A 27,544-nucleotide genomic window follows, 5' to 3' on the forward strand; every position below is an offset into this window, starting at 1 on the left:
CCTGGGCCCCAGAGCTCTGAGTCCTGATCATCGTCCAATCCGAGGCCCCACTGGGTAGCTTCTTGATTTGAGGCAAGTAACTAAACCTGAGCTCTCTTCTTTCCATTGGAAATGTACGACTCCCTGTTTAGCAGGTTAAACAGCCTAACTGAACGTGCCTGGCACGGAGTAGGTACTTCATATTAGCACCTGGCACCCCACTCTGCTGTATTTATGTGTATTTTTCGTTCCTGTAGTCAGACCACTGGAGTCCTGTTTTCCTAGCTCCGAAATAGTGGAACCAAGATCAGAACCCACTGTTTTGTTCTTTGGTCCCAGTGCCCTGGAGTCCCCCCAGCCTTCGTGAAGGGGCACCTATACCAGCCACTCGCCCTGGGCAAGCTTGAGTCATTGTTTTAGTCAGAGCTCTTCAGAGTCATGGGGACCCTCCCGTTTCAAGGCAGAGGTTCCACTGGAGCGTAGCGATGCAGTCGTGGCAAAATGGGAACTGTCACCCAGACCGCATGGCAGGCTTGTGGAAAGGACAAGGTGAGCTTTCCGGAGGAGCCTGTTTCTCGGCACTTTACAGTTTGCGCAGCGACCCTTTGCATGGGGTTAAGTTCTGATGGTGCGGCTCCCTTCTGCCCAGCACTGAGACCCCCTCTCCCTTCCCAGTATTCGCCCCTGACCCCGCCCCCATCAGCTCCACAATACGGGACCAGATGCTTCTGGATTCTGCTATGAGAGGCTCAGTCAGGTGTGGCCACAAGAGGAAAGCAAAGCTCGTTATGCTCTCGGGTCCTAGAGGCAGGGCCACGCCGGGCACGTGTGGGGATGGCCGGGGGTCAGGGGGCAGAGGACAGGACGGAGGGTGGGGATTGAGGCCACGGCCTTTACTGGGGTTTCCAGGGAAAAAACAGGGTGGGGTGAGCACATAGGATTGGCTGCTTTTAGTGATTTTGCCGGGCTTTGGGTGACAGGGCTGCCCCGAGCCGCCGGGCACCGGCCCGGGTGTTTTGGGCAGAGGAGGGTCACTTCCCCGGGGGCGGGGCAGGCGGAGGAGGCCGGGCCTGGCCGAGCTGTTGGCATAGGTCACAGGCGGGCTTCTGGCTGGGCCCTTGGCTGGCGGGGGGTTGTCTTTCCCCAGCCGGGCGGGACTTCAGATGTCAGAGCATCACAGTAGACAGAAATATACACACACACACACACATAGATGTACACACACGTACTCCCCTAAGTGCGGAGCTTGCTGTCCAGTGTAGGTGAGGGTCCAAGGAGCTCCGGATGGGGCGCTGGCTGGCAGTGTTCCCACCGTGGGTTCCGGAAGCACATCCTCCTCTAGGTGTGCTCTGTCTGGGGGACTTTGTGGGCTGTCACTGCCACCACGGGGGGCATCCACTGGAGAGTCGGGACCGTGTCTGTTTCCTGCCCCGTGCACGCCTGCCCCTTCCGTCCCTCGTGTCACTTTCTCTCGTGCTCCTGTCCCACCAGCGGGTGTTTTCTTGCTGTTTTTGTGTCACTGAATGCACATAAGCTTGAGGAGAAGAGTTGTTAACATCCATTTTGTGGTGCTGGAGCAGCCTTGCGTCCCGGCTCCTTTCAGCCAGCAGAGGGTCAAGGCTCTTTTCTTTGTCCAGGTGGAGGATGGGCGCATGAGGGTCCCGGGGCCGTGGCCTGGTGCAGCGTGTGGACCCCGGCCCAGCCTGTACGACGTCGGCAGCATGAGCCTCCCAAGCAGCGGGCCGGCGGGCAGCATCTTTGACCTGGACTGCACCTCCGGGCAGGTCCGCTGGGCGCTGGTGGCCGCCGGCTGCACCTTCTACCTGGGCGTCTTCGTGGCCTGCCACCAGCTGTCATCCTCCCTGAACGCCACCTACCGCTCCCTGGGGGCCCGAGAGCAGGTCTTCTGGAACCTGGCAGCCACGCGTGCAGTCTTTGGCATCCAGGGCACCACGGCGGGGCTACGGGCGCTGCTGCTGGACCCCGTGCTCCAGGCCGACAAAGTGCTCGGCCAGCAGAACTGGTGCTGGTTCCACATCACCACGGCAACTGGATTCTTCCTCTTCGAGAACCTCGCACTCCACGTGTCCAATGTGCTGTTCCACACATTCGACGGGTTCCTGGCCGTCCACCACCTCTTCGCCTTCCTCGGGTTTCTCGGCTGCGTGGTCAACCTCCAAGCGGGCCACTACCTGCCCATGATCACGCTGCTCCTGGAGATGAGCACGCCCTTCACCTGCATCTCCTGGATGCTCCTAAAGGTAGGCGCTCCCCAGACGGCATCTGTGCTCCGCAGCGGGACGTGAGCGGCTAGTGTGGCACCTTCATCCGCTTGATGCCCGTGTCGCTGGTCCCTTGTGGCCTGTGCTGTCACAGCATCACCAGGCTGGATTAGAGTATTACAGTCCGTGAGAAGCTCATTTTCGTTGAATTCCATTTTAATCATTTTAAACAACTCTTTTAGGCTTCCTGCCCCATCGCAAAAGAAGACTCGGTGGATCGTATGTCTTACTCAGTAACTGGCAGTATTTGTAAGCCCTAGAAAACATGCTTTTTCTTTGTTTCAGATACTTTTTTTTTTTTTTTTTTTTTTCCCGGTGCGCGGGCCTCTCACTGCTGTGGCCTCTCCCGTTGCGGAGCACAGGCTCCGGACGCGCAGGCTCAGCGGCCATGGCTCACGGGCCCAGCCGCTCCGCAGCATGTGGGATCCTCCCAGACCGGGGCACAAACCCGTGTCCCCTGCATCGGCAGGCGGACTCCCAACCACTGCGCCACCAGGGAAGCCCTTCAAATACTTTTTTTAAAAAAACAATATGTCTACATACATATCTTCTAAAATTTTTATTTCACATTATGTTATCTTACACCCAACATGAGATCTGCCCTCTTCACAAACCTTTAAGTGTCCAGCATGTTATCGTCAGCTGTAGTCACAGGTGCACAGCAGGCCTCTGGAGCTTATTCGTCTTGTATGATTGAAACTTCACTCCTGTTGGTCAGTAACTCGCCGCTTCCCCTCCCTCCAGCCCCTGGCAACTGCCATCCACACTTTGATTCTAGGAACTGGACTATTTCAGATGCCTCATCTAAGTGGACTCATGCCATATTTCTCTTCTGTTCCTGGTTTATTTCGCTGAGTGAATGTCCTCAAGGTCCAGCCATGTCATTGCACATTGAAGGGTTTCCTTCTTTTCTCAGGCTGAACAGGTTTCCATTACGTGTGTGAAGCACATCTTCCTTGGGTGTTTCAGTCTTGGTTATTGTGAGTGAACGTAGAGGTGCTAATATCTCCTCCACATTCTGATTTCGGTTCTTTTACTGGGTCATCAGGTAGCTCTGTTTTTAGAAAATAACCCGCCCCCACTGTTTTCCACAGTGGCTGTGGCGTTGTGTGTTCCCACCAGCAGTGCACAGAGGTCCACTTTCTCCACGTGCTCACCAAAGCTTGTTGTCTTTGTTTCTCTGATGACATCTCACTGGCTTTTGATTTGCATTTCCCTGATGACCGGTGACAGTGAGCATTTATTCGTCTATCTGTTGGCCATTTGTATGTCGTCTTTGGAAAACTGTTTAAGCCCTTAGCCCATTTTTAACTCAGATTCTTTGTTATTTTTTACTGTTGAGTTGTAGTTCTTTATATATGTTCAAGATTAATCTCTTATTACACATATGGTTGGCAAATATTTTCTCCCACTTTGTAGGTTGCCTTTTCACTCTGTTGATTGTTTCCTTTGCTGTGAAGAAGCCTTTTAGTTTGATGTTGTCCCAATTGTTTATTTTTGTTTCTGTTGTATGTGTTCTTGGTAACATATTCATGAAATCATTGCCAAAACGAATGCCATGAAACCTTTTCCCTATGTTTTCTTTTAGGAGTTTTGGGTCTTGCATTTCCGCCTTCAAGTTGATTTTTGTGTAAGGTGTGAGATAAGGGTTCAGTTTCATTCTTTTGCATGTGAGTGTCCAGTTTTCCGAGCAACACCCGATTGAAGGGACTACCCCTTTCCTGCTGTGAGTTTTGGGCACTCTGTTGAAGATCAGTTGGCCGTGTCTGTGTGGATGTTTTCTAGGCTTTCGATGCTGCTCCACTGGTCTGTGTGTTTGTATGGCAGTTCATGCAGCTTTGATTTCTGTAGCTTTGTAATATCGTTTGAGACCAGGAAACCTGGTGCCTCCAGCTTTGTTCTCTTTCTCAAGATTGATTTGGCTATTGGGGTCTTTTGTGGTTTCATGTGAATTTTAGAAATTTTTTTTGTTAAAAATGCTACTGGGATTTTCACGGAGGTTGCATTGAACCTGTAGACTGTAGATTACTTTGGTGACCTCCCTAGTGAGTTTTTTTTGTTTTTCATGTTTTTTTATTTTTGGCTGCGTTGGGTTTTCGTTGCTGCACGCGGACTTACTCTAGTTGCGGCGAGCGGGGGCTACTCTTTGTTGTGGTGCGCAGGCTTCTTATTGCAGTGGCTTCTCCTGTTGCGGAGCTCAGGCTCTAGGTATGCGGGCTCATTAGTTGTGGCTCGCAGGCTCTAGAGCGCAAGCTCAGTAGTTGTGGTACACGGGCTTAGTTGCTCCATGGCATGTCAGATCTTTCCAGACCAGGGACCGAACCCGTGTCCCCTGCATTGGCAGGCGGATTCTTAACCACTGCACCACCAGGGAAGTCCCCCTAGTGAGTTTTTTAGTTCAGTTATTGTATTCTTCAGCTCCTTGATTTCTGTTTGGTACATTTTTGTACATTTCCGTCTCTTCATTGACATTCCACTTGTTCCCATGTGTTCTCTTGACCTCAGCGAGCACCCTTATGACAGATGCCTTTAATTCTGTCGGGTATGTCGTGTGACTGCTCTCTGGTAGGGTTTGGAGGTTTGTCTCATTCCTCAGTTTGGAGCGTCTTTGCCTGATTCTTCATTTTCCGTGACTCTGTTTGTGTCTGTGCATTAGACGAAGCAGATGCCTCTCCCTGGCCTCGTGACTGTCCTCACACAGGAGAGATCCCACCACTCAGCCTAGCCAGGGTCCTGGAGGTTCTCCATTGACTTTCTCCCTCCCCAGGGAAGGGCAGGCAGCTGTGGCTTCTGTCTGCTTACACGTCCAGTCCTGGGTGGGGCAAGGCTGTGTGTCCACCAGCCCAGGCCACCGCCTCCGCCCCCTCTGCCAGCTGGACTGTGGGCCAGCGGCCAGGGAGCCCCCCGAACAGCTGGGGGGCTGGGCACGTGAACCAGCTCCTCCCTCTTCTGCGTGAAGCTGCAGGCCGACGGTCTCCTCCTGACCCCAGGGTGCTGCCGGGGTCCCTGCCCGCTTCGGCAAGTCTGTCCCGGGTGCAGGCCCCTTTCGATGGGCCCGATTCGTCACGACAGAGTTTGTCTGTGAACTCAGCCAGGCCTCCTCCTGGGGCCCCTCACGCGTCAGGCGCCCGGGCGGAGGTCTCCGGAAGCCCTTCCCCAGGTGGGGTGGGCCCACTGCTCAGGAAGAAGACAGACCCCGGCTGTGGGGCGGCCACCAGAGGGAGGCACTTTGTTTGGGGTTTTTTCTGTTTTCTCTAAAGTGTTCGGGTGCCGTTCGTTCAGGATGGAAATGGGTGGTCCCAGAACCCACTTCTTCCCGCTCACCGCGTTCACCACGCGGCCCGTGACCCCACGGCAAAGCTGTCCCCTCGGCTAAGACAGCCCAGGGCCCGTGTGCCTACACAGCCATGGTCTTGGTCTAGTTCAGATACTACTGAACCTTGTGAGTAAACGCCGTGTAAAACGTTGAAATCCTTTAAGCTTTTCATAAAGCTGCCAAGCTCCTGCTTAGTTGGGCATCAGGGTCCAGGAGTCCTCACCACCGGAGTCTGATTTGATGAGATACAGACGGATGTCAGGACCCGGTGTCACCACTAACTTAACGTAGTTTACACCCCAGACGGGCTCATGCTTCCATTTCCTCCTCCAATTTGATTCTGAAATGTTGTTTAGAAATAATAATAAATGAATTGTACACTCAAACATCTAAACATGATTCATCCACGGAGACACTAGTCCAGATGCAAACGACGTGGTATAAAAAACAGTCAATTTATGTGTAAATAAGTATATACCAGGGACACTACTTGCTGGGACCCCAGCTATACAAAGTAACCTTTGCACGGTTAAGACTCACTTTGTTACTGACCCTGCTTTTCTCAAAGCATTTGGTGATGTTGAACCCAAAAATTTCAGTGTCTGAGTAGGACCAAAAATGCTCACTTCTCAGGCTTGGAGTTTTCTAAACTTAATGTAATTACTGTATGAGTAGAAGTTCATGCTTCTGGTATGAATATTAGGAATTTAGGATGGCTGCTTTTAGTAAGTGGGCAAGATAACGGAAAGCAGTACATCTTGTGAACTTTGAAGGAAGCAGCAAGTGGAAAGAAGACGGCGTGCTGGCCAGTGCCTGCAAGGTTGGAAGGGTGAGCAGTGCCCTGGCCCCCACGCACATGTAGCTCACTCTGCAGTTTGTGTGTTCACCCCGAGACACACTTAGCTCACCTTCCCACTCTACAGTTTGTACATTTAACGTCCTTCAGGCCAGAGCAAAGGCTAAATCTTTCCCACGTGAGGAATCTATCATTGAGAACCTCAAACCTCAAGTGTTTCTGCGTTTGAGAAACACTGTTTTTTTGTCTAATTGCACAGTTCAAGGAATTTTACTTGTATAAGTCATGATTCTAGCATAACGTGGAGAATGCCTACCCATGCAATGAGTATAAAACTATTTCTGTAAAACTGTGGGTTTTTTCCTAGTACTCTATGGTTTTCTTTTCCTTTTACATTGATATTTAGTCCATTTGGAAAGTATTTTTAAGTAAGATCCAACTGGATTTTCCCAGGAGGTGAGCAAGGATCCTAATGTAATTACCTTATCCATCCTTTCCCTGGGGGTTCGAAATGCCACCCAGTGCCAACTCTCCGTGTATTTTATTCACTTCTGCGTTTTGCATTGTTTATCTGTTATTTCTGAAGCATCATCGTATCTCATTATTTGCTGAGGCACCTTCAGCCCTCCTTGCTCTCGTGCGTTCACTCCACTGCATGAGTGGCTTTACTTAAAGTTGTTACAAGTTGATAAAAATACTGATGTAGCCTCTTATTTGGACTAAATCTGTGGACGCATTCAAGCAGGGAAGATGTAACGTCTTCTGGGTGTTTTCCATCCAAGCACATAATAACATGCCTCGTTTCATCCAGACTTCTTTTAAGTCCCTGTGCGGTGATGGTCTCGTTCCCAGAAGGAGGGGAAATGTATATAAAAAGTTGAAGAAGTGAGGTCCATCATCTCCTTCGTTTACTTGCCTCCCTGCCTTGCAGACCTCTGGGTCGCCCAGAGGCGGATCATCCAGGCAGGAGGTTGGGTTCTTTTTGCAGGATCTTAGTCCCCCGACCAGGGATTGAACCCGTGCCCTCGGCAGTGAGAGCGCAGAGTCCTAACCACCGGGCCACCAGGGAATTCCCCTTTCTTTCTCTTTTAAAATGTGGTCACTCCAGAGGTCAGTTGCTGTGTCCCCCTGTGGCTCCGCAGGTGCGGCCGCAGTGAGGCCATGCCCGTTCCCAGCATCACCGGGCTGCTGCCTGGCGAGGTGTCCCCACTGCCCCCTTTCCTCCTGCAAGTGCCAGACGTGCCCCTACCCTGGGGAGGCGGTGTCGGGGCGGGGAGCTGCCCAGGAGGACGCTCCAGCCCGGGCAGAGCGCAGCGGGGAGAGGCCGGTGTGCACAAGCTCACGGGTCTGAGGTGTGTGGGCTGTCCTGGTACCTGTTGTCCTGGTGCCGGGCTGTCCAGGTGCTGACGTCCCCGCCACAGTGTCCCACCTCTGTGCCCACAGTCTGCTGTGTAGCATTTTCAAGTTCCCTGTTTGGTTTTAGCTACAGCTAGCTTTAACGTGAATTTAGAATAATTTTAAGGCAAGTCCATTTGGGCTTGTGTCCAAGGTCTGCTGGGGTAAAAATACCGAAAAACAAAGAAGTGAGGACACACATCTCATCCTGAGCTTGTTTCCTCTGAGAGCGTTTGCCCCCGGGGCCCGGCGAGCCTGGTTGGACACGACCAGCGTGTCTTCCAGCTTCTCTGGGTCAGCGTTGGGTAGTTGGGTAGTTAGTTGCTCGATGTGTGCACGGTCGAGGGAAGAAGCGCTGGAGGTGAGCTTGGAAGGTGTGAACTTTCCTTCCGGGGGCGCAGGCCAGCAGGAGGCCCGCGCTGGGTGGGTCTGCTGGCGGCTGGGCGGGGCCGGGAGGGGGCGGGGACGGGGTGCGGCGTTGTGAGCCCGAGTCCGCCCGCCCTGACCCTGCTCTGCCCGCAGGCCGGCTGTGCGGACTCGCTGCTCTGGAGGCTGAACCAGTGGCTGATGGTCCACCTGTTCCACTGCCGCATGGTCCTCACCTACCACATGTGGTGGGTGTGCCTGGGCCACTGGGACGGCCTGGCCCGCAGCCTCTTCCCGCCGCACTGGGCGCTCTTCGTGGTCGGGCTGGGCCTCCTCACGGTCCTCATCAACCCCTACTGGACCCGCAAGAAGACGCAGCAGCTGCTCAACCCCGTGGACTGGAACTTCGCGCCCGGCCGCCCCAACGGGCCGGCGCCGCCCAAGAAGACGAGGTAGCGGCCTCGGCCCCGACTGTCCCCGCGGCGCCGACCCCAGGCCGCGTGAGTACTGACTTCCACGTGGCGCCGAGTACCTACACCTGAGCGCGCTTCGGGGACAGAGTCCCGCCGTGGTGACGTCACGGCCCGATGTGCTCCTTCCCGCGGGCTTGGCCTGTCTGCGCCGTCGCCCCAAGGAGGGCCCGCGTGGACGGGTCGCACTAAAGCGTGTGTGCATCTTATTCAACAGCCCCGTTATTTTTAGTGGGAGAGAACTGTCCCAAGAGAACATAATCCGGTCCCTTACTCTGTTGACATTCCCAGGGCTGAGATGTAAGCCGCGTCTCCGCAGCGCCATCTCGTGGTGAGCGCGGGGCATCGGCCTGGCTTGCGGCTGGGGGCGGCGGAGGGGTCTTCTCACCAGGGAAGCTCATCTGGCGAAGAGTTTTGTTTCCGTTTTGTGTTTCTCTGTTGACACAGTAAGAGAGGTGTTAGTAATCAGATCTGTCTAGATTTTAGAGCTGTTTTTAACTAAGTTTCAAACAGGTGCCCCGCCAGACCCTACCTAACCCCCTGGTTGGTGTCTCTCTGTAGGTTTCACCAGACCCTACCCCCTGGTTGGTGTGTCTCTGTAGGTTTCAAGTCGGGTCAGTGGTCACTCTCCCTGCGAGCTGTGGGTGGACCTGGCCCCTTGGAGTGCCCGGCTGCAGGGCCCCCTCCTCACCTCCCGGTGACGAGCCCGGGCACCACCTTTACCGTGTGGGGCCCGGGTGGAATCTACACGCCGACCCGCAATTTTATTGACGAATACGTACTGACATCTTATTCTTGCCATGAGTGGGCAATTAAAATGAAAAGCTCGTATTTACTGAAAGTGCCCTTGAACTGTTTTTGAAAAACACACTTATTGGTCGTGAGAATCACGTGTGCCTTGTGCCTGGTCTGTAACATGGCCCCTCGGAAGGGTGTGTGCTGATTTCTGGTACTGTGACTTGACTGTACGGAGGTCAGGAGATGTGATAGCTGCTTGTGTCATTTTGAGAAGTGTTTCAATCCTAGAAACATCCAGCAAACCGTGTCCCTGCTGAGACTCCTCTCCCCCTCGCCGAAGACCCCAGGCACCTGCCGCCCGCTCTCCCGTCCGCAAGCAGGGGGAGCCGAGCTGGCTGTGTTTCCAGCCGGTCAGAATTTTAATAAAGTAACCGATGTTTACAGAACCTGAAAGCATGTCTGTTCTTCTCCCTCAATACTGTTCACATTGCTGTGGAGGCTTTCTGTCTCGGTGATACAACTGTGATGATGAATCTTCACGTGCTCAAGGTTTGAACTCAGTTTAAGGTATAAAATATTTAATTTTTACGTGACCCTCACTGGGAATTTGACTTTCCCCGGGCTCAGTCTCTACATCCTTCATCTCAGTGAAGGTGCTTTTGCCTCCGTCCCGACCCGACTTCCCGTGAGGACCGCAAAGGCAGGGCGTTTGGTCAGAAAGGGGCTTTTGAGGCTTGTGATCCGGCATCCAGGCACCTTCGCTGCCCAGACAGGTGCTGCCTCCCGGGCTGTGGGTGCTTTGCGGGCTCCGCCCAGCCCGTGCACGGACCAGGCCATAGAGAGAGATGTCGGGGGGTGTGCAGGGGGGCGTCGGCCCCTGGCCCTCCTCAGACCCCGTCTCTCCGATCGTTGCGGCTCCGCCAGCTGTCCCTGCTGCGGACCGCTGGGCTTTCCCAGGCGCCGCGCTGGCCACCGAGCGCTCCTCGGTTCCTGGCACGAACAGCTCTGGGAAGTAGGCACCGTCGATCCCGTTTAGAGCTGGGGCCTGGGGCTACGAGGTGGCGCAGGCGGTCAGCGGCCACGCTCTGACTTTAAAGCCGAGGCCCGTAGACTGCGTCTACGAGCACAGAAAGCAAGCGGCAGGCCCCGGCTGACCCTGGCCACCAGACCCAGCTGCATCCGCGTACGCAGAGCACTGGAGCACTGCAGTGTCTGTCCTGGTACCGCAGCCCCGCGGGACAGATGCCCGGCCGCTGGTGAGCGAGGCCGCGGCGGCGTCAGCGGGCAGGTACGGGGGTCCACCAGGAAGGGCAGTTAGGAAGTTAGGAAGTGGGAGCGGCAGCCCGGCTCTGGCACCTGGAAGGCCGGGGCCGCGGGAGACTCTCCCGGGACAGGGCTGGGGTCTCCGGGTTGGCCGAGAGGCTGGGCGCCCCTGGGGGGCCAGCCAGCCTTGTCTGCAGCACCGTGTCTGTGTCAGGGCCGGTCAGGTGATGGGGTGATGGGCTGGAATGGCTGTCACATACTTCAGAGTGTTGAAAGCAGCAAAGCAGGGGACCTGTCTCCTCTCCCTCCTGCACCAGCACTGTGCACACGGCCGGGCTCGGGATCGGAGCACGGGGTGGGGGGGGGCGGCTCCAGCAGGCGCCCTCAGGCTCCTCCCGCCTTAGGCCCTGGGCTCACCCTCATCTGGCCCTTTGCGACGGAGTTCCCCACGTGGCCGGCTGGAGCCCCGCGCTGGGGGCAGCGGCCACGGGAGGAGGGGACTGGATGCCAGGTGAGCCAGTGCCCCCGAAGGTCAGACTCGTTTCTCGTTGTAAGAGTGAGGTTGACACCCAAAATAAACCCCCGAGTGACGCCCACCCCTTCATTGGTGCATGTGGATGCTTTCAGTTTACCTGTATCCTTACTAAACTTCTTCTCTAATGGGAAAGTTTATTAATTCAACGTTTCTCTTTTTAAATAACTCTTCCCCTTTTTCAGTGACTAGACTATACAGTACACATTGTCTTGCCAGGTCATGTTTAGTGAAGTGGAAATCTCAGAAGTCTGTTTTCTTCCTCTGATGGCTGGGAATGCAGTGCTCTGGATTGGACCCTGCCCGTCCGGGGCCTGCAGCTCTCCCCACAGCCCGGCCGAGCCCAGCTACGCAGAGCAAGGAAGCTGCACCGTGACACGCCGTCCCACACGATGGGAAGGGCCATGGGAGCCGCTTCTAACGTTCTGCCCCGGAGGGCCCACGGTGAGGACCCACTCCTCTCTCACTGTGTGTATGTGTATTTCCCTCTTACTGTCGTGCGGTTTCAGTGTCAGGTGCTGGCCTGTGGAGGCCTGGGTGTTCTCTGTGCGTCTGTGTACCCTCCCCCTGCCCCCCCAATTCACATGCTGGCATCCTGACCCCCAGTGCGATGGTGTCAGGAGGTGGCGCCGGCGGCAGGTGACTAGGTCATGAGGGTGTGGTCCCGTGATGGGATCAGTGCCCTGACAGGACGCGAACGGAGAGCGTGTCCCCCCCTCCCCCTCCCAGGTGAAGCTGCCTCGAATCTGCCTCCACCCTGACCCTGCGCTCCCAGCCTGCAGGTCTGCGGTGACCTGCTGAAACAGCCGGGGCTGAGTCACTGGGTCCCCGTGACCTCAGCCTTTTCTCCCTGCGGCCCCCACCCCCCCAAGTCAAAAGTTTCCCAAAATTAACCCAGCATTAAAATCCTAAGTTATTAAAGAAAGGTGTTGAAGGTCAAGTCTTCTAATCTGGAAGTGCCCTGTTGACATTCTACTAGAAAACTTTTACTTTGTAAACTTCATAATATTTACTTGTATTTCAAACAGAACCACAGTTGGAAGGGGGCACGTTTCAGCCACAGTTTCTTTGGTTTGTATCGAGATCACCCTCAGCTCTTTTCCAAGAAATATGGAACCTCTTTGGTCCACTCCAGAGATTTTATTTCCGCACAAGACAGACCAAGAGCCCAGAATGTTGGAGCCTTCACGGATTTTGCACAGAAAGCCAAGCTTCAGAAAGTTCAAGGCCAGCCACGCCAGGACTCTCATTTTCCATCTTCCGGTAATTGCTTGATTGTCTCAAAATGAAACATGTATTCACTTAAAAAAAAAAAAGCTCAGAAAAACACTGCATTCACTGAAAATGATGGCTTACACTTTAATTTGGAGCCAGTTATCCAACCGTGGGTTAACCTTCATCAGTTCGTCCTTTGCCGGCTGGGTTTGCAGCCCCCTCGCCCTTCAGCGCCCCCGGGTATGAGGTGGGCTTGGGAGGGTGGGAGGGGTCCTGGGGGTGCATGTCTTCTGCCAAGCAGGGTAAGCCTGGAGCAGGAAGCCATCACCCCTTCCTGCGTCCTTTTTGCCTAACACGCAGTTTTGACGCCCACAGGTTCCCCCGCCCTTGTCACGGGGACAGGCCTAAGGCCCGGGAAGCAGGCGTCCCCGGGGGCATCTCTGCGCTGCTGCACGGCCCGGCCCGCCCCCTCTGGATCGCCTGTCAGGTGAGAAGGACTTTCTGCCCTGGAGTCCCCATCCCCACAGGAGGCCCAGTTACAGAAATGCGAACCAGAACCTTTTCATCCCACCGTGCTCGTGGTCTTTCATTTGGGTTCAGATGAACAGCCTGTGACAGTTAGCCCTCAAGAGAGGGTGTTTCCAGTCTGAAGCTGCTGACCTTTTTTTTTTTTTTAAATGCTTGGCTTTTAAAAATTTATTTATTTATGGCTGTGTTGGGTCTTCGTTTCTGTGCGAGGACTTTCTCTAGTTGTGGCAAGCGGGGGCCACTCTTCATCACGGTGCACGGGCCTCTCACTATCGCGGCCTCTCTTGTTGCAGAGCACAGGCTCCAGACACGCAGGCTCAGTAGTTGTGGCTCACAGGCCCAGTTGCTCCGCGACATGTGGGATCTTCCCAGACCAGGGCTCGAACCCGTGTCCCCTGCATTGGCAGGCAGATTCTCAACCACTGCGCCACCAGGGAAGCCCTGCTGACCTTTGTCAAAATCATCTTCGTTGACGGAGGGGAGACGGCGGTGGCACGGGACTCAGCATGCTTCTCAGAAGCAAGGCCCCCAGAAGTGTGCTCTTTGTTCCATTTTATGTTTATCTTCAACTTTTTATTTTGAACTAATTTCAAACTTAGAAAAAGGTTGGGAAAATAGTAAATACAAACAAACAACCCCATACACCCCTTACCTGGGTTTACCAATTCTTACCATGTTGCCGCGTGTTTCGCCTGTCTCCCAGCTTCCCCGCATCCGTCACCCCTCGATACTGCGTGCGTGAGCCTGTGACGGAGGACGTCCTCCTAAGTAGCCTCAGCTGGCGTCACCCAGAGAGACGGCACGGAGTCTGCACTTTGGTCTGATGTGCAGCCAGGTGGTTAGCTGGGTGGCCGCCCTGTCCATCCTCCTGTCCTCGCTCTCCTGGCCTGGACGCAGCCCGGGATCCCTGCGGCTTTTGGGTGTCATGTCCCTCAGCCTCTCTTTCTCTTCGACAGCCTGGGTATTTCAGAGGAATAGCAGCCAGCTGTGCAGTAGAAGCCCCGAGGGTGGGCGGGTCGGGAGCTCTGTCAGGATTGGACTCAGGGACGCATTTTTGGCTGGAGAACCAGGTAAGCGTCTCTGTCCTTCTTGGGCCTCAGACCCCGAGGCGTTAGTGTGTGAAACTCGGTGGCCGGGTCGCGGTGTTGTCTGGTTCTCACTGGACAGTTGTCATCGTCCCTCTTGTCATTAATGAGGAACGTGTGGGGAGGTGGTGACACCGACGGTCCCGTGTCTGCACGGAGCCGCCTCCTGCCCCAGGTTTACCGTCCGCTCACAACCCCACTCTTCCTGCAATGCTCGCAGACCGTCAACTTCCCGAGTCCATCGTCCTTTCCACATTGATTAGCCACGTTCTGTCGTAAATAGAATCTTCCCACTTTCAATGCATTATCAATACGGGCTCGTGGGTTCATTCCGTAGCTTTATTCTGTGCACAGCAGGTTGTAGGTTATGTGTAACTCCCTGTTGTCCTTATACATTGTCCCTGCTTCGCCATGGGGGTTCAAGCTGCCCCCAGTGTCCTTTTTTACGCCCATCGTTGTTTTTGATTACCTCCCTGTTTTCTCTGCGACAGGATGCCCTTGCGCTGTGTTGTCCCTGTGCTGGATTCACCCGTTTCTCCGAGGACCTGGTTCTTTCGTGAGGAATGGTGTCTGGGAATGGGGACGTAAGTGTGCCATGTGCTCATTGCTAGCGGGTTATCACAGCCTCTAGGCCCTTCCGCCTCACCCACCCCGTCCTGCTCTGCAGGGACTCTGGCTACGGTATCAGTAAGGTCACACATGGGTCACACGTGCACATGTGCACACAGGTGCAGAAGTGCCACCCGTGGACAGAATCCAACAACCGAGAAGAGTTTGCAGGATTTTTTCTTTATTCCGAGGGTGTACAATCACAGTGCTCTGTGTTCAGTTACTTAACCTCCTCCTTCCCCACCTTGCCTTCAGGTGATCATGTTATTAGAGAGACAGTCCTGTGCACTTGTTTCTTTTTGCATTCAGTGTTAGGGTCTTCTCCAATTCTTGTTAATCTGGTTGTATTTTTTGCACATGTAGAATATTATCCAAAAGTCAAACTGTTCAAAACAGTGTTTAGAGAAAGGTCACTGCCTTCTCTGTTCCCTCTGTCCTGTTCTCTTTACTCCTCGTGACAGATTTCATTCATGTTAACAGCTCTCTTGAACTATAATTCACATACTATCCAATTCATCCATTTATAAAGTGTACAGTGTGGGGAAAACAGTCAATAATTATGTAGCATCCTTGTGTGGTGACAGACGGTAACGGGACTTATCCTGGAGATCCGTTTGTAATGTACAGAAATAATCACTGTTGTATAATAGGAACAAACATAGTGTTGGAAGTCAGTTATACTTCAAAAACAAACTCATAGAAAATGAGATCAGACTTGTGGTCAGCGGAGGGGGGCGGGTGGGAAGGGGGAATTGGATGAAGGGGGTCAAAAGGTACAAGACGAATAAATACTAGGGATGTGATGTCCACATGATAAATACAATCAACACTGCTGATGTTATACCTGCAAGTTGTTAAGAGATTAAATCCTCGGCATCTTTGTCAAGAGGGAAAATTTTTTTTCTTTTGCCACGCAGATTTTTTAAAGTCAAATCAAGGAGTCTCTCGTTACATCTGGATCTTGAATCACAGCTAGAAAACCTTCCTCTCCACCCAGGGTATGGAGCAATTGTGTAACCTGATTTTTCCCCATTTCAGTCTCTGGTCCATTTAGATTTTATTCTTGCAGGCAGCGTGAAGAATAGATCGAATTTTGTCTTTTTCCAGATGGCTGTCCAGCTGCCCCAACACCATGTGATAAGAAGTCTGTCTTCTATACTGGTTTGAGATGCCACTCCTCTCGAGCTGGATTTTCTTGGGCACGTGTCTCCGTCTCTGGTCTTGGTGTCCTCTCCCGTTGGTCATTGTTGGTTAGTCCAGCGGTTTTTCCATCATAGAGACTCTGTGGGTTGTTTCAGTGTTTTCTAGCTACTTCTGTGTATTTTTCCAAATGAACCGTAATATCATACAGTTTTGTTGAACTGCAAAAAACAGAAAAAGGGGGTTATTGGTCTTTTGTTGAGTTCTCATTCATTTCACAGTAACTTGGAGGCGTCTGACATCTTGGTGGTGCAGAGGCACCAGTCCCAGGACAAGGAAAGCCTTTCCACTTGTTCACGTCTGCTCTTCCCGTCACCAGCACTGCGCAGCCAACCGCCCACAACTCGGTGGGTTGAAACACCTGCCGCTTCTCAGTCAGGAGTCACGGGGTGGTTGGCTGGGCCCTGCTTTGTTCTATGAGGTCACCCAGCCGCCCTGCAAGGCCCGGGGCAGCTTCGCCACCTGCGGGAGGGCTGCTCCGGTGAGGGCCTCTCCTCCACGTGGCCTCAGGCCTTTCCCGCAGCAGCTGCGCAAGTTCAGAGGACTTGTGGCTTCTCAGGCTCGTGGTGCAGAGACAGGAGGCGAGGCTGCCAGTCCCATCCTGCCTGAAACTCAAGCGTCCTTCCTGCCACATTCTGTTGTCACAAAGCTGACCCAGACCCCAGGGCAGGCAGGCGTGGGACGCTGAGCTCAGTGATAGCCAGGCCAGAGGGCTCGAGGCGGACTTCCGTCTGACATGTCCGCTTTTGTGTGTCCAGGATGTTTCAAGTTTCTCGTAATGCAGGTTTTGCACACTTCTCGGCTGGCGTACTCCTAAGCTCTTATTGCTTTTCTTGCTGTCTCCCCCATCGTATTTGCTTATCATTTTTGTACATGAAGGTTACTGCTTTTTGCATGTCAGTTTATATCCTGCTAACTTGAATTTTTTTGAGTTCGTTTTGTCATTGGTTATCTAGATTTTCCAAGCATAATACCATCCTGTGTATAGAGATGCTTGTACTGCTTTTCCAGTTGTTAGGCCCATCTTTGTTTTTTCTTGTCTAGTTATATTGGCGAATACCCAGCAGGATGTTAAACAGCAGAGATAGTAAAGCCCTTGCAGACACCTCCATATTCCCTCCTCCGTATCCCCTTCTGGGAACCTGTGCCTTTAGGGTATTTTCGTGATAAGAAGTATCCATCTGTTCAGATCACCTGAAGTGCTTCTGTTAAGAATTGGTGTTGAATTTTGTTAAATTTTTTTTCCAGCATCTTGAGGTAATCATGCAGCTTTTCATCTCAGACCTATTAAGATGGTATTGATAGATTTCCGGTATCAAACCACCCTGTGTTCCTGTACAAATCTCACTTGGTTGTTGACTTTTTTTTTTTTTAAGTTTATTTTTGGCTGTGCTGGGTCTTCATTGCTGCACATGGACTTTCTCTAGTTGTGGCAAGCGGAGGCTACTCTTCATTGCGGTGCGCGGGCTTCTCATTGCGGTGGCTTCTCTTGTTGTGGAGCACAGGCTCTAGGCGCACGAGCTTCAGTAGTTGAAGCTCGCGGGCTCTAGAGCGCAGGCTCAGCAGTTGTGGTGCACGGGCTTAGTTGCTCCGCGGCATGTGGGATCTTCCCGGACCAGGGATCAAACCCGTGTCCCCTGCATTGATTGACAGGCGGATTCACAACCACTGTGCCACCAGGGAAGCCCCTCAATAATTTTCCTAAGAGACTCAAAATAGAAAATTCAGATTTCAAAATTTAAAAGAGAATTTTGAGATAACTGATTCTGTGCATGTAACTATGTAGTGATAGATATTTTTTTTTCTTGTCTTTCTTAGTTCTAGTGTAGTAAGGTGTTCTAATAAATCATGCTTAGAACGCACAATTTGGGAAATGAAACTCAGTTTTAATACATCAGTTGACAATTACTTTCAGTATCTTGGGTGTCATTTACAATCCTGCAAATAATAAACTCGTAGCTTTTAACATTCAGGCCGAACAGTCGCCTGACTGGGCCTCTTAAGCAGAAGATGAAAATAAAAATCACTTACTGTTTTGTCAGTGGAAATGTTATAGGCCAGTTAACACCACTCTGAAACTTATGGACACGAATTTGAGCCCAGTTAGTTTCTAGTTCAGTGTATGAGTCATACAGGCTCTTGGGCTGTGAGGAGAAAGCTTTAGTATACTTGGTCTATAAAAGAATTGTTTACTCTTAAAAAGTTCAAGTAGGAACCACCGTCCTCCTCGGCCACTTCCTGAGATCAGGGCAGGCAGAGCCTTTGTTGTCAGGCCTCAGGTGAGGACACTGGGCCTATCACCCTCCTCAGGTCCTGGTACCACTGGTCAGCGGCAGGGCCCTTTTCCCTTAAGGACTGTGACTTCCTTCCCTGTCCCCACTCCGTCCCCCAGTCCTCTGTGGCGCTCGCCCTGCGCTGCTGTCCCGCGTCGGATCCCTTCCCAGCAGGCATTGAGGCGAGGGCGGGTAGCACACTCGGTGCTGGAGGGAGGCGGGTGGAGCAGGAAAGGCGGGGAGGAGGCCAGCTCTCGGTCCCCTGCAGGCAGCTGGATGGATCCTGGCCCGGGAAGCACGGACAGCCCCGAGGCCCGGCTCGGCAGGAGTGGGTGGGCTGCTTCTGGGCGTCAGTGCCAGCACTTCCCTGCCTGCCCTGGGTGCAGCCAGAGGGACCCGCTGGCCAGGGGACACGGTCAGGGCGCCGACTGTACTTGTTGGCTGCAGGTTTCATGTGAACAAGTTTTATTCTTGTCATTTTGTACAAATGGCACTGGGTACCGATGTTGGTTGTTTACCCACTCAGTACTTTTTTGTGTGGAGACAGACATTCTCTCTGTCGTTCCCAGGTCCAGCCTGGGACCCGTGTCGCTCCGATCCAGGCCTTCAGCGCTGCCCACCCGGACGGGCTCCGGCTCCGCAGGGTCACAGCCGTGCTGCAGGGGACACCCGTGTGCCCCACCTGCTGTGGGCCGGAGCTTCGGGGTCATCGCAGGAGTGGAAGCGCTGGGTCCAGGCCTCCACGCATCTCCTTCTCCCGGCTGACACCAGGGGGCTCAGGTCTGCGTGGCTTGGCCCCCTGCCCTGCCGGGCCCGAGCAGACGCTGGGGTCCCGGCACCACCCCTCCCGTCTCTTCCGACCGTGTGGCTACTCGTGCTTGCCAGCTGTGTCGCCGGTGCAGGCTCATCGTGAGGGCTCCCTGTTCCCGTTGATCTGTTTGCGGTGTGGGGGGGTCCCTCTTCTTCCTGATGATTCTGTGCCTCTTGAAGCCCGGTTGCCCGTCGAGCACCTCGGAGTCGGTGTCTCCCCAGCCGTCACCTCCAGGCTCTCTGCGCCTCTGCAGGTCACGCAGGGGAGGGTCTCGTGAGAGGGCGTTCTCCAGCCCAAGAGCCACGGTTCTGTTTAGTCTGATGCATCTAATGTAACTACTCATCTGGGTGGACGCAGGCCTGATCTGCTCTTGTTCATCGTGCCCATGCCTCTTCTGAGTCGGTCCGTTGTTCTCATACTCCATTGTAATTTCTCCTTCTTTTTAACTGCACGCTCAGCTTTCAGGGGCTGCTCTGGGAATCGCGTTCTTCATCCTTCGCCTGTCAGTCCAGGCTATTCCGTATCGTGACGTGAGAGTGTTGATTGTCCTCCAGTTTCTATGTGTATTGACTTAAGTTTCCACTTTGCTCTTGTTGCAATTTCACCATTTATATTTTCAAAAAATGTCTTTCATCTACACTTCATAATTATTAATGCATACTTTTTAAAAATATACTTTATTTTGGCAAACCTCTTAATGTCTAGTTGTTTTGGTTGGTTCTATAGTTTATTTGTATCTCTTTCTCAAGATTTGTTTATATCATTCATCTTTCCAAGCAGTAGGGGTTTTTGGTTATTCTTTTTTTTTTTTTCCAATAATCTATTTATTTGTCCTTGTATTTATGTCCTTCCGTCTTGTTACTTTGAGTTTATTTAGTTTTCCTCTTCCTTTAAGTATTGCTTTAACTTTGTCCCACAAATTCTGACATTTTTGTTTTCATTTTCATTCAGTTCTAAATATTTCTTAACCCCCTTCTGATGTACTTTTAAACGCAAGCGTTATTTAGTAATGTTATTTTCTTTCCAAAAATGTGGTATTTTAAAAAAAAGTCTATCGTTTTGGTATTTGTTTGGAAATGTATTGTCCTGTTCTAGAAAGAACATGACCACTTTGTTACTTTGGAATTTATTGTGTTTCCTTCTGTCCAGCAGCTGCCCGGGCGCCTTTGTCTCAGGCACAGCCCCCAGTGCGTGCCGCTGACTGGACATCGCTGGGCCACGGCGCCTTCTTCCCTGATGAAGGAAGCAAGGCTGTGGTCCTGGTCTGAGACATCTGGTAAGTGGTGGAACCTGTGTGTCAACACCAGGTGTTCTTCCCTACTGGGTGCCTTGGTTGGGATTTTTCTTTTGGGGAGAGGGGAGGCATAGGACTTAGTATTCTGGTTTTGAGTAGAGCACCACTTTAACTAGGTTTTCCCTTCTGGGTCAAGGAGTGTCTCGGTCTCCCGGCACTGCCTACAGTCGCCCCCTATTAGACCACGGCTCATCTGCACGCCGGTTGGAACAGCAGGTAGGAAACTTTCCATTCTTGTGCTAGGGAACTGTGACCCTGAGAAGCCCTGGACACTAGTCTGGTTCTGGTGACACTGGCTGTGTGAAAGAATGTGAAATTAGAGCTCTATTCCATCTTGGAGTCCCCTAGGGTGTATTTTACAAAACTGGGACATTTTCAGCTAGGCTCCTACGTAAAGGAAGAAAATGTTATTTTATTGTAACACTTCTTAGCCCCAGTATTTCTTGGGGTCCAGGGAGAAATGGCCCCAGTAGCTCTCTAAATCACACCACCATATTTCATCTAAAACTGGGGAAGGTAAATGGTACGAAATTCTTCAGCCTTTATGCTGTTGAATCAAAGTGAGCCTTCTGGAATGGGTTTGGCTCTTACCTTGGGTAGGTACGTGTTTGTGTCTTGGTGCATGAGTCCAAACCCCGTTTTCTCTTCCTGGTTTGAACCTTGTTAGGGGGTCCTGGTGGTCCTGGTTTTGGGGGAGACCCCACTGGTAGGAGAGGACTTGAAAGGATTAATTGTTCTCAGAGACCGTCCTGGTATTGACCCTCGTTACAGGGCCCTGGTAACCTGAACGTGGTGTAGACACTCGTAGAAACGGATAGCTTGATTTGCTCTGAGCCTGATTTAGAGCCACCTACAAGTTTGTCCAGAAGTGAGCTGTGTGAATGTGAGTGAATGACATGCGCTATTGTGTTATTTAAACTGAATTGGCTATTTGGGTACTGAAGGAACTCTCACCTTGAAAATGGCCAAAATGGGGCTCTCTTGATGTTCTAAGAGACTGGTTGTTGCATATGCAGTGAGAGGAAGCTGGCTTCCTAAGAGGAACTTGCTTTACTCTCCCTGTGCCTTTGAGAAACAGATGTTCTGACAACCTCCAATTCCTGAGACCGAAGAGAAAAAAGGGAAGGAGAGTTTTAACTCAAGCAGGAAAACTGAGATCTGTGTCTATATGGGTGTCTGTGTATGTTATAGAGATATGTCTTTACCTCCAGATGCTATCAAAATTAATTTGTAAATGAGCTCTATGTAATTGGCTTAAAGGAAATTAAATGCTTATCTAAATTCTCAGAAATATAAAACTAACCCACCCAAATGAATTTCAGATTCACATGATCTGGGAAACAGTATTAAATATCTGGTGTTAAAGTTTAAGCTTGTTGATGCCTGAAGACAGAGGTGCCTTCAGAGCCATGAACTATAATTTTTATTGTATTTAGGAAAGTTAATAAGATCTTATTAATCCTGTTACAGAATCTTCACAAGGAAAATAACTTGATACAATGGAACTCTTAAGTAAGTTAAATGTAAATAAGAAGAGTTCTGGGAGTTGAACTTTGGGAATAACTATGTTTTAGAAAATCTACTTAAAAATAGTCTCTCTAGATTTTGGCAATTTGAAACTTTAGAGTTTTGCTAAATTAATTGCTAAATGAGTCTAAGTTTACCCACTTTTGTCTTATGAGAGAAAACCTAAACACGTTTGGGTTTGGGTTTTTTGGACACATGTCTTATACCACATTGAGGAAAGAAATTATGAGAAGATGTATGTTTCTGGAGGTTGTAGAATATATTCATAAGTTTTCCAATCAGGAAACGGTGGTGTGATCACAATTGCTTCTTTGTTTTTGCCACAGATTACAGTTTTTAAGGGTTAAAAGTTGTAATATATGTAAAGCTACTAAAATAAGGGAAACATTTCAGTATATAAGAAAAGTAGGATGTTTGTTTTCATTAAAAGAAGGTAAGAGGAGTGAAAATGCATTTTGTTAAGGGTAAAAGTAATTTGGTCCTAAAGCTGGTTATTTCTAAATGGGAAAGAAAATAAGGGACAAGCTAATATGGAAAAAAAGGTGTGACAGTTAAAAAAAAGGAACCCGGAACCCCAAAGCATCTGAGAGAGATTAAACTAAGATTGCTCGGTATGTTTAATTACATGGGAAGCATTCTCAAATGAGTGTTAAGCCTCCTTAGGTTATACTGTATGGGTAAATGTTATTAATATATTCTAGAAATTGTATGGAATTCTGAAAAATCTGGTGGTCCTGATAAAATGTCATAATTCTAGTTTTGTTAATTGAGGTCTATTTACTAAGACTCACCTCCCAGGTAGCTCATTATGTTACATAATTTTTTATTTTATATTGGAGTATATAGTTGATTAACAAGGTTGTTAGTCTCAGGTGTACAGCAGAGTGATACAGTTATCAGGTGTACAGCAGAGTGATACAGTTATACATATACATGTATGTATTCTCGTTTAAATTCTTTTCCCATTTAGGTTGTTACATAATATTGAACAGAGTTCCCTGTGCTATGCAGTAGGTCCTTGTTGGTTATCTATTTTATATATAGTAGTGTATACATGTTAATCCCAAACTCCTTAACTATCCCAACTATGTTACTTAATTGTCAAGTTTAACTGAATTATTAAAGGACACTCAAGTTTGTTTCTGAAGCTCATCACAGCAGTCTCTCATATACATACTGGAAAAGGCATCATTGAAAGGACTGTCTCCAACCTAGATGGAAGGACTCTTACGAGGTATTTTTTTTAATTAAGCATCAATGATATTTAATTTTTATTGAAGTATATTTACAGTGTTGTTTCAAGTGTATAGCAGAGTGATTCAGTTATGTATACATATATCTGTTCCTTTTCAGATTCTTTTCCCTTGTAGGCTCTTACAAGATATTGAGTATAGTTCCCTGGGCGCTATACAGTAGGTCTTTGTTTATTTTATATACCGTAGTGTGGGTATGTTCATCCCAGACTCCTAATTAAAGTTGCTCAGGCACAGTGAAACTGAAGGGAATTGATAAATTCATATGTGACTACTTCACTAGAGAATCTTCTTTCTATCCTGAACACTGAGGGCAACACACCCTGCACCCCTCTCCTGCACACTGTCTTTACAAACCCTCCCCTCAAAGATGGGGTGGTGGCGCAGGGGGTTCAGGTCTTTGGAGCACAAGCTGCTCGTCCTCCTTGTTTGGCCCCAGGTTGGATGCCTTACAAACGCTGCACTTTCCTTCACCACAACCCGGCCTTGCACCCCAGTTTGGTTCACTAACAATGGGCTGGGAGAGCTCGCCAGGTAGCCATGTCTTTTCTCACCTGTCAAACAGGTGGCACAGAGCCCACGTAATCATTTGCCAGTTTGTAGAAACGCTCTCCTCTCTTCCAGCCCATTATACAGGTGAACCTTGAATTGCATGGGTCCACTTAAAGGTGGATTTTATTCAATAAATATATTCAAAATTTTTTGGAGATTCGCAACAATTTGAAAAAACTCAGACAAACCACACAGCCTAGAAATATTGAAACAAGAGCCAGGTACGTCATGAATGCATGAAATACATGTAGGTACTAGTCTATCCGTACACAGGCATAAGGTGAGTGGTATTTGATATAAAATTGAGAATGTGTTAGTGCTCTGTTTTAGATCTTTGCCTCTCTCGTACTTGGACAGACAGTGGATTAGCCTATCACAGATAAATGTCTTTTTACGTAGCAATGTTTCCAATACTGTGTTATGAATACAACTGACATAAGCCATAAACATAACGAGTCATTCATTACCGTAGAGGCTACGCCACTGTGAAGCACTCGTGTCAACTGCACCAGGCTACCGCTGACTGAAGAAAAAACGCACAACCTTCAGTTTTTTGGGGGCCTTACTGAAGACTATATAGCCTGTCAGACAGGCCTGAGAGTCTACGGAGGAGCCAGGGTACGTAGGAGTTTTTTGCTTAAAATAGGAAATGCTGAACAAAGATTCCTGCTAACCACAAAAACAGGCATCTCAGGTTAATGCTTTTAGTGCTTTTCTATGCGTGAGAAGATGCAAGAGTCTGGGCCCAGTGAAAATATCCTTCAGGTGTGCATATCCTTCAGGTATGCATCTTAACTGAGGCCAGTATCCAGAGCACAGAATGTGGCCTGTTACCCTCCATTCATGGCCAGTTTGTCCCACGGTGCTGGGAATTCTCATTTCGTAGGTCAGATGAGGACTTGATAAAGGCCAATGTAGTATTTTTGGATTAGGCCCTGTTGACTAAAATTCTCTGCATCACCTGTCTTAACTAATCTGTCATGATCTAGGAAGTGTTTTTCCTTGTTTCTTCTCATATCTAGAGTTGCACCATTCCAGTTATTCAATATAGAGTCATATATGTGACTGATTGCCTCAAGATTTTAGCCCTCATTAATTTTGTCAAAGGCCTGGTTACACAGTGGGTAATACCAGAGACAACGATCTTATAAAACAGACAGGTAGTAACATTAATAAAGTCATAAGTAGGGAATTAAGCCATGAGGTTCCAGAACCAAACCAGCTCCCTACAACCATCACCACGACTAGGAAGCGAATCACTTAAGGCAGAAATCTGGTTTTTCACGTGGTCATTAAATGCATCCTAGTAGAGGATTTGTCTGGTATGAAAACACAGCATTCGGTTTGAATTATAGCACAGGTGCCTCCTTGAGATGCTATAAGGCTATCAAGGGCCATGTGATTCTGTAATACCACTTTTCTCATCATAGAGGTGGCCTCAATGATTAATCATTTAGGGGGCTTTTGGGTGAATTCTGTTAAGGCTTTGATATGGGGAGGTACATCTTCCAATCCTACTAATAGCATAAAAATAGATGCTACATGATCATACCAGGGGAATACAGAGCTCTTGGTAAATTTGCTGGAGTCATCTCTAAATTAGCACACAAGTGGCCTTGAGCCCTAGGGAATCCTAAAGTACCTCTTCCCATCCATCCTGGAAGAAGCCAGGGATGTAGACTGGTGCCACAAAACCACTGAGTTCCATTAGGTGCAACCCAGTTACTCCTGGGTACCTGACCCAGTCTGTTCCATGTCAATTACTATCTTTAAGGGAAATGATGATACACTGACATGTTTCATTAAGGCACCCAGCCTAATTTTCTGGTGTTATTAGGCTGAATATCTTTAGTGTGATTTAATTGTTCCCAACATAGGGGGGCGCCTTAAGGGATCACAGCCTGGTATTAGCCATATAAACCTATCCCATAACTGAGGGGGGGTCCCTCCTAATAGTCAGGAAGTTATCATTTTTGACTGAAATTTAGCTTGTTGCTCTGACTGAGCTTGAGTAACTTTAAGGGAAAACTCATTTATGGCCAAAGTCAGAGCAAGAATGCTTGACTGGCCAAGTGAGGGGTTCCCATCAGTTGCAGCTCAGACAGAACTACTTTTTTCTAAACTTTTCTACAGGCCATCCAATCAGAGCCTTGGAGAGGAGAAGCCCACTAACCAGAAGTAGTGGATGTAGGTAACTGACCACAAACCCAACAATTGCATTGACTTCTAAAATCTGCACAGGATCGTACCCATGACAGAAAAGCATTTGATTCAAAAAAAAAGCATAAAGTCCAGGAAATCAAGAAAATGTTATAAACAATCATACGGTCAGGTCCAGCATCTTGGGATAGCTGTCTCCTGATGTCGTCGTCTTCCCGTCCTGGCGTTGGTGTTTCTTTCCTATCAGAGCATCGCTTTAAGGTGAGTTTGAGGTCAGCAGTCCTCTCTATAGACCAGACGGTGCCTCTTTAGGTGGGAAATACGAATCCAAGAGTCAGTTACCTTCGATTTTGCTGTGCATGAGCTACTTAAAAGAACCTGATAGGGACTTCCATCGAGGCTGGAGAGAGTCCTTTAAATGATGCCTTTTCCAGTATAGAGTCTCCTGGTTGTAGGTCATAGGGCATCTGATCATCCTTTAAAGAAAGCGATAGGTTATGCTTTAACTTATGCATTAACACTTATAATGTCCTGTTAATTCAATTAAACCCTTGCAATAACATAACCTATCCCTTTTCATTACTACAGGTTCATATAATCCCTCATCCAGTCTCACTGGTCTCCCCCTGATAATCTCAAAAGGAAACAAATGTTTTCCAGAACAGGTGGATCTGAGGTTGAGGAGAACCAATGGAAGGGCCTCAGGCCACGTAAGGAATAAGCATTCATCATCTTAGCCAGTTGGGTTTTAATTGTTCCATTTGTTCTTTCTACTAACCCAGAGGGCTGGTGGTGATAAGCACAATGGAAATGCTGCGTAATTGGCCAAATCTTAACAATTTGTCCAGTAAAATGAGTTCCCCTGTCACTATGTGGTTCTGAGGGGACTCCCCAAATGGGCATCACTCTTGGTAAAATAAAATGTCCTACACATTGGGCTGTGGCCCTTCAGCATGGGATGCCTCAACCCAGTGTGAAAACATACAAATCATAACAAGAACATACTGATAACCTTGAGAGGGGGGCATTGTATAAAATCAGTCTGCCAAGTCGCAACGGGACCTGCAGGTCGTGGCAAATTCCCTTGAGAACTATGTAACGGCTTCCCTGGCTTATATTTTGGACAAGTGGTACATCTTGAATAATTCCCGAGCTCTCACAAAAGCCTTTCGGCGGTTTTTTACCCCATAATACCGTCCTACCTGGGTTCCAATGTGTTAACTCGTGAACATATTGCAAAATAGGATATTGAGCTTCAAAGGGAAGGATAGGCCTCCCGTCTGGGTGTATCCACAGCTTTGTGTGAGTTCAGGCTGCCTCCCTTGTGTGTCCAGGTGTCTGTTTTCTGGTGCCATTCCTTGAAACTTGACCATGTCAGTAAGGTTGCTGGGAGGCTGAAAGGGAAAGGCGGTGGTTAGTTGCTTGTTTTCGTTTTGCAGAGCCTCAGCCTTGGCAACGTGATCAGCTAAAGAGTTTCCTTTTGCTTCAGCAGTGTCAGCCTTTGAATGATACCTTAATGGCAAGTGCACCTGGCAGCAGAATGGCATCCATTTTTAACAGACTGTCCTCGGGATGTTAGAAATCCTGTTGCCAAAGCATACCCAAGTCGTGGTCCCCCCCAGAAGCATGGCGGCCGTCTGTGTAGGTATTAGCGGGCTTTCCTTTTGCCAGCGGGCAGGCTCTCAGTGCTATTAGTTCAGCCTGTTGGACAGAAGAGACATGAGACAAGGGACCATTTTCTAGGACAGACGCTGGAGGAACAATGGCATAGCCAGCCTGGCACCTCCCATGAGGTCCTCGCAGATACGCACCACCCATGAGTAACAAAGTCAGGATTATCCATTGGGCTTTCTTGAAAATCAGTCCTGGGATAGAGAAGATAACGTCTGAGTCTTCTGGG

General features: G+C 49.8%; 1 protein-coding gene and 1 long non-coding RNA gene across 31 annotated transcripts in view; one reads left to right on the top strand and one right to left on the bottom strand.

The window, feature by feature from the left end:
- The first annotated feature begins 53 nt into the window (after positions 1-53).
- CLN8 (CLN8 transmembrane ER and ERGIC protein) overlaps positions 54-27,544 on the top strand; it is a 56,075-nt gene continuing 28,584 nt past the window's right edge. For 7 of the 30 annotated variants that reach the window (XR_009538329.1, XR_009538309.1, XR_009538321.1 and 4 more), the window contains exons 1-16: positions 54-528; positions 1,617-2,240; positions 12,166-12,400; positions 12,728-12,839; positions 13,584-13,950; positions 14,457-14,549; positions 15,682-15,824; positions 15,996-16,121; positions 18,617-18,827; positions 20,011-20,134; positions 20,289-20,368; positions 22,805-22,913; positions 23,957-24,102; positions 25,726-25,905; positions 26,233-26,354; positions 27,137-27,285. Coding sequence is in view for 3 of the 30 variants with exons in the window: in XM_060136584.1 (XP_059992567.1) it covers positions 481-528; positions 1,617-2,240; positions 12,166-12,400; positions 12,728-12,839; positions 13,584-13,704 (1,140 nt within the window). In the remaining 27 variants the exon portion in view is untranslated. Of the gene's footprint in view, positions 529-1,616; positions 2,241-8,290; positions 9,789-11,356; positions 11,610-12,165; positions 12,401-12,727; positions 12,840-13,583; positions 14,121-14,456; positions 14,550-15,681; positions 16,122-18,616; positions 18,828-20,007; positions 20,135-20,268; positions 20,369-22,785; positions 22,914-23,956; positions 24,103-25,725; positions 25,906-26,232; positions 26,355-27,133; positions 27,286-27,544 lie in introns of those variants that run through there. The other 23 variants (XR_009538333.1, XR_009538332.1, XR_009538315.1 and 20 more) reach the window with 18 other exon arrangements.
- On the bottom strand, positions 25,854-27,339 carry LOC132512742 (uncharacterized). Its single transcript, XR_009538336.1, has 3 exons — positions 27,157-27,339; positions 26,847-27,038; positions 25,854-26,111 (listed from the first exon to the last, which is right to left on the bottom strand). It is a non-coding gene; the product is annotated as an uncharacterized LOC132512742 (long non-coding RNA).

Source organism: Lagenorhynchus albirostris, chromosome 21 (assembly GCF_949774975.1).
Source record: "Lagenorhynchus albirostris chromosome 21, mLagAlb1.1, whole genome shotgun sequence".
In the NCBI taxonomy this organism is placed as follows: domain Eukaryota; kingdom Metazoa; phylum Chordata; class Mammalia; order Artiodactyla; family Delphinidae; genus Lagenorhynchus; species Lagenorhynchus albirostris.